At 45.3% G+C, this 5,452-nt stretch overlaps 1 protein-coding gene across 2 annotated transcripts in view; it reads left to right on the top strand.

The window, feature by feature from the left end:
* The window catches only part of Stac (SH3 and cysteine rich domain), a 139,343-nt gene that overhangs the window by 122,990 nt on the left and 10,901 nt on the right, over window positions 1–5,452 (top strand). For both annotated transcript variants that reach the window (XM_005348017.3, XM_026779526.1), the window contains 2 exons: window positions 3,408–3,459; window positions 3,559–3,696. In XM_005348017.3, the coding sequence (XP_005348074.1) occupies window positions 3,408–3,459; window positions 3,559–3,696 (190 nt within the window). The remainder of the gene's footprint in view (window positions 1–3,407; window positions 3,460–3,558; window positions 3,697–5,452) is intronic.

The following is a 5,452-nucleotide window of genomic DNA, read 5'->3' as shown; positions in this document are numbered from 1 at the left end:
CACTATATTACCTATTATTATTATTATTATTATTATTATTGTTGTTATTATTATTATTATTGTGAATATAAGTTCACACTAAATTATCTATTATCCCATTCAAGTTTTCCTCTTTTTTTAAATCTCTGGGCCTCTTCCCCATCACCCCAAGTCATGGGGCTTCTTGGGACTCCCTGTAATTTGCCAGGCTCCAGAGCTTAGGGACCGCTTATCACTGTCTGGTACCTGACCTGGGGTGAGGGATCAGAGTTGGAACATAGTAATCTGGAGGAACAGAGCCCAAGGAAGAGAAGTAGCTGGAGAGAAGAGTTAATCAGGTGCTTAATAAAGAGAACTGAGCAAACTTTAGCTAGATCCTTAAAACTGGGCCAACACGTTTTTTGACATAAAACAGACTATCCCACAGCGTGACCTTACTGTGACTAGAATGCCAAGTCAGCAGCTACCACCTGTCACTGAGAATCATCCAATCAGCAGGGACAGAGAGAGGATCTTTAAATCATGCTTTACCCAGAGAGCAGGTAAGATGTAAAGAAAGTGGATCAGACCCAGGGAGTGGACACAGAGGCCATCATCCCAGAGTTCAGCCTTGCACTTCAAGCCAGGTGCTCAGCAGCCTTGTCCGTGAGACTGTGACTTGGGTGTTTTTCTCCTTAGCATCTCCTCTCTAAGTGTGGGAGTCTCTGCATGCACCGAGGCAGCTGGGTCTCACTTCCTTCCAAATGCTCATTTAGACTGCATCTAGATTAAAGGTTAACTCAGACCACGCAAACCGTTGGTGTATTGCTGGGCCAAGGGTTTTGTTCTGCAGTGCATACTGGGTATAGTGAAATGACTCTTTCAGAACCAGCCACTCTGTGGATATTTGTTGAATGAGGAAGTGGGTTTTCTAAAAAGCACAGAATGCATGGATCGATGTAGCACTTTTCACTCCCCAAGCACTTTTTGGTCCTGGTCAGGATCTTTTGTTGGGAACAACACTGTCAGAGGTATTCATGTTATCGCGGATAAAATAATCTCAGCTGTGTGCCTTCTTCAGCGGGTAGTTTAATTAGCACGGGGCAGATGCTCTGGGACTGTCCACTTCAAAGCACTCTAAAGACTGGGTCTCTAGCTGCTCTCTGATACTGAAATTTAAAGCAAGCAGCCTCGTCTTTTAGCCTTAGGAAAGGCACCTCTCTCGTCTCCCGCTCCAATCCCCTGCTTACAGCCTCTATCAAACCATCAGCAAAGCCTTTGCATTTGATACTGATGTGCCGTTTCTTAGGTTACGGGGTTAAGTAAAATCTGCTGGAGCTTAGCAGATTTGGCTACAATGACTTTCATCCGTGGTACTTAATTAAATCCCTCACCTGGGAAAGAGCGATTTTCTTCAGCATCTCTCTCCGGTGGCATCAGTAGGCAGCTGCGACTGTTGAAATGGCAGAAAGTCGGTTGTGTTTACTGCTGCAGGGCTGCTGTAACAGAGCGAGCAGAAACCGTGACTTCTGCCTGCATTCTTCATCTTTTAGTAATCCATCCTCTTCATGGGAGATTCTAAATCCTGAAGCACTCACAGGGACTGTGAAAGAAAACGTAGCTGTTCCAACAGAGGCAGAGGTCAAAGGTCAGTGGGCTTCAGAAGAAGAAAGGGACTGGGGAGATGATTCAGTGTCTGAGTCACCTAAGGTGAAGAATAAGGCCCTGAGTTCAAATCCCTTAGGACCCACGTAGACCCAGGCATGGTAGAGTGTGTCTGTAACCCAAGTACTCCTAGGATAAGATGGGAGGTGGAAATGGGAGAATATCCATGGTGACTCCTGATGGAAGCTAGCTTTGGATATGCAGTGCATTCGTGAACAACAAAAGATCCTGATTCAATAAGGTGGGGACCAATACCCAAGGCTGCCCTCTGATTCCTATGCAATCATCATGGCACTCACACGTGCCCATATACATCATACTTGCACACATTGGACACACAGAAGAGGAAGAGGATAAGGAATAGGAGGAAGGGGAGAATGCGGAAGAGAAAGAGGAGGAAGAGGAAGTGGAGCAGAAAAAGGAAGAAGAGCTCTGGAGAAAAATATACCCATTGTTTTACTATGGGTTTTACTATGACCCCTTGGAGTTCCATAAACACCCTTCACATGCCTGCACCTTCCAAAGATGGAGATCCCTGACGGGAGTCTTCCCAATTTCTCTCGGAGCTGCCCTTGACTAAATTTGATAGCTTCCCTGATCTCTATTTCCAGAGTTTATCCTGGAGCAGCAGGAAGTGACCCTTAGATATTAGTAACCCTGCAAGTCTCTGTGGGAACCCCAGGTTGAAAAAGATAGTAACTGAGATGTGGCGCTGACAGCAGAAAAGGCTAAATTAGAATAGCAAAATGAGCACAGAAATCTGCTCTGCTCTATCCCAGCACCTAAGAAAGTCAACAATGAGCTTCTTAAAGAGTGCTTCTGGTACCATACAAATAAAAAGAAAGTCTGCCAGGAGAGGACGAGGGCGAGTCTTGAAAAATTCCTGGCTGGGAGCAGCAAACCCAGGCAGAGTGAAAAGGTGACTATTGTGGCATAGCCTCAGCATCCAGCATCAGGAGGCTAAAACCAGGAGACTGCAGTGAGTTCAAGACAAGCCTGGGTTAACAGAGTAAATCCCAGGCCAGCCTGGGCAACAATGTAGTATTAGGTCTTGAATTGGGCAGAATCCGTGATGTTGGCTGATGCTGGCTCTGCAGTGTACAGTCACACTGACAGCTCTAAGTCCTTCCCAGGGAAGACTTAGAGCTCCTCCCTCTCCTTAGCTTGAGATGGTGCAGTACCTCTCACAGGTGTGGGGCCCACTCTCTCATCTCTTGCAATCAGGAGTGGCTTTAGGGATTTTGTTATTAAAGAGGCAAACATGAAAATGTAGGCTTTCACCATCCTTAATATGTATCACATATGAGACCAGGTTGGTCAACATACATGACACCTTGCCACCCCGATCCCCTGTGTGTTCCTTTTAAAAAATATTTATTTTTAGTTAATGTGTGTTGTGTTTTGCCTGCATATATATCTTTGCAAGGGTGTCAAATCCCCTGACCTAAAGTCATAGACAGCTGTGAGCTGCCATGTAGGTACTGGGAATTGAACCAAGAAGAGCAGCCAGTGTTCCTAACCACTGAAAATCTGGGTCTTTTTGAAATGTAAATATGATCTTCATGTACTGAAAGTAAAGATAATCACCATTTTTTAAAAAATAAGGCACAGAAATTATATGTGCTTTCCATTTTCTTGGGAGGGAAGAGCCAGTGAAATGGTGTTTGTTTTATTTCTGTTTATTTTAGGATTGCGTGAGTGGATGAAAAACTGTCTCACATCAAAGTCGATTTTCCCTTCCTTGTTTCACTTCCCCATCCAACTCATCCATTCTTCATTTTTAGGCCAGGAGACATGATTACTCTGCTAGAGGACTCCAATGAAGACTGGTGGAAAGTAGGTATCTCGGTCTTTAAAAAGAAATAAGAATCCTTTGGTGATGACAGTAACCGTAAATGTTACGTTGGCCGCTGAATGCCTCCTCTTCCATTTCAGGGAAAAATTCGGGACAGGGTTGGTTTCTTTCCGGCCAACTTTGTTCAGAGAGTAGAAGAGCATGAGAAGATTTATAGGTGTGTTAGAACCTTCATTGGCTGCAAAGACCAGGGACAGATATCACTGAAAGAAAACCAGGTAAGCAAAGCAGACACAAGCTGGAACAAGCTGGAGACCAAGTGTGTCACTTGAGAAAAGATGACCTTGTGTCAATGGTGTGGGGTAGCGAGAATCCAGCATACAAGACCCTTAATTAGTTTTTATCGTTGTGATAGAATGCCATACCTAAAAGTAATTTAGGGACAAGAGGAGTTGTTTTAGCTTGGATCTTCAGAACATTGGAGTCCATAATGCCTGGGAAGGAGATGAAAGTATACAACAGGGCCAGGAAGCTGACTGATCGCATTTCATTCAAACCCAGGAAGCAGAGGGGACAGGAGGGAGAAGGAGAGACAGAGAGAACAGGAAGTGGGAATAAATAATAAAGCTCCAAAGCCCGCCCCTAGTGACAGACTTCCTCCATCAAGGCCCTACCTCCTAAAGGTCCCATTAGTTGCCCCAAACAGTGCCAGGAACTGGAGATCAAGTGCTCAAATACAGGAGCCTGTAGGGGACATTTCTCATTCAAACCACAGAGCCTTAGTGGTGGCTGTCAGAGAAGAAGCATATGTAATGTCAGATTGTCATAAGAGAGTATCTCATCCCTGCTCCTGTCTGAGGACTACAAGTCACTGATGTTAGCGGCCACTCCTGTTTCCACTCTGGGCTTGTGACCACCTATGTGTTATCACCTGATGAGAAAGCTTTGTCCTCGTGTGCTGCTGAGCTACAGGGCTTGGTGTGCTGGCTCCAAACACACGGAGCCCTCTCAGATCTCCTAATCAAGACTCTAAGCCTCTATGTTTCCCCTGAAGGCCATCCACTTTCACATAATAGACAGGGACAAAACATGGACAGACAACCACCTTGGACAGAGACTCCGCCCATCTCCCTGTACTCATCTACAAGTTCCTGGTACCTTTTTGCTATGCTGACCTGCACATTCTCTGTGAGGTTGTTGGTGTTCCTGAGACCTCTACATCTATAGTATCCTGAAACTACTTCCTTCAGGATTCCTTATCTCAGCTCTGGAATACAGATAGAAACAAACAAACAGGACAGTCAGAGTTCAGCACTGTCCTGTTCCTCTGTGTGTTCCCTTCCAGCGCAGAGGGGCTGACCTTCAGCCGTGCTTCTGTTTTTTCCTGTCACATACCTCATCTTCACTGCAGAGGAAAAGGACCTGTGCCAGTCTCCAGGACAGTTCGGGGTAAGTCAGAGGAGGATGTGAGGAACCAGAGTTTGACATTTCCTGTCCTTCTCAATGAAGCCTCACAGTTGATTGCAATTTTCAGTTTGGGGGTCAGAAATTGGCCCCTTTCTGCATTCTCGGTGTGTAGTGATTGTAGCAATCCTCCAGGTAGTGGGTCTCTACCTGAAAATGTGGGAGTTACAAGGCTCAATCTACAAGAATTTAAAGAATGAAATATGCTTTCATAATTTAAGACTTGTCTGTTCAGTACAGCTGTCCCAAACATGTATTGGATGTCATTTCTTTAATTTTATTATTCTATTTCATGCATGTGGAGACTGCGCCTGCATAGATGTCTATGCAGTACATGCATGTCGGGTGCCATGAAGGTCAAATGAGGCATTGGCTCGCCTGTGATCTGCAGTTATAGACAGTTGTGAGTCAATATGGGGGCGCTGGAGATCGAACCTGAGTCCTATGGAAGAGCAGTCGGTATTCCCAACCACTGAGCCCTTTCCTCGCCCATTTTGGGGAATTACCTTCAAAGAGAGTTACTAAGTCTCTCTCTCTCTCTCTCTCTCTCTCTCTCTCTCTCTCTCTCTC

Source organism: Microtus ochrogaster, chromosome 5, assembly GCF_000317375.1.
Source record: "Microtus ochrogaster isolate Prairie Vole_2 chromosome 5, MicOch1.0, whole genome shotgun sequence".
In the NCBI taxonomy this organism is placed as follows: Eukaryota; Metazoa; Chordata; class Mammalia; order Rodentia; family Cricetidae; genus Microtus; species Microtus ochrogaster.
The sequence above is the reverse complement of the archived record's forward strand: the minus strand, read 5'-3'. Positions and strand labels throughout refer to the sequence as shown.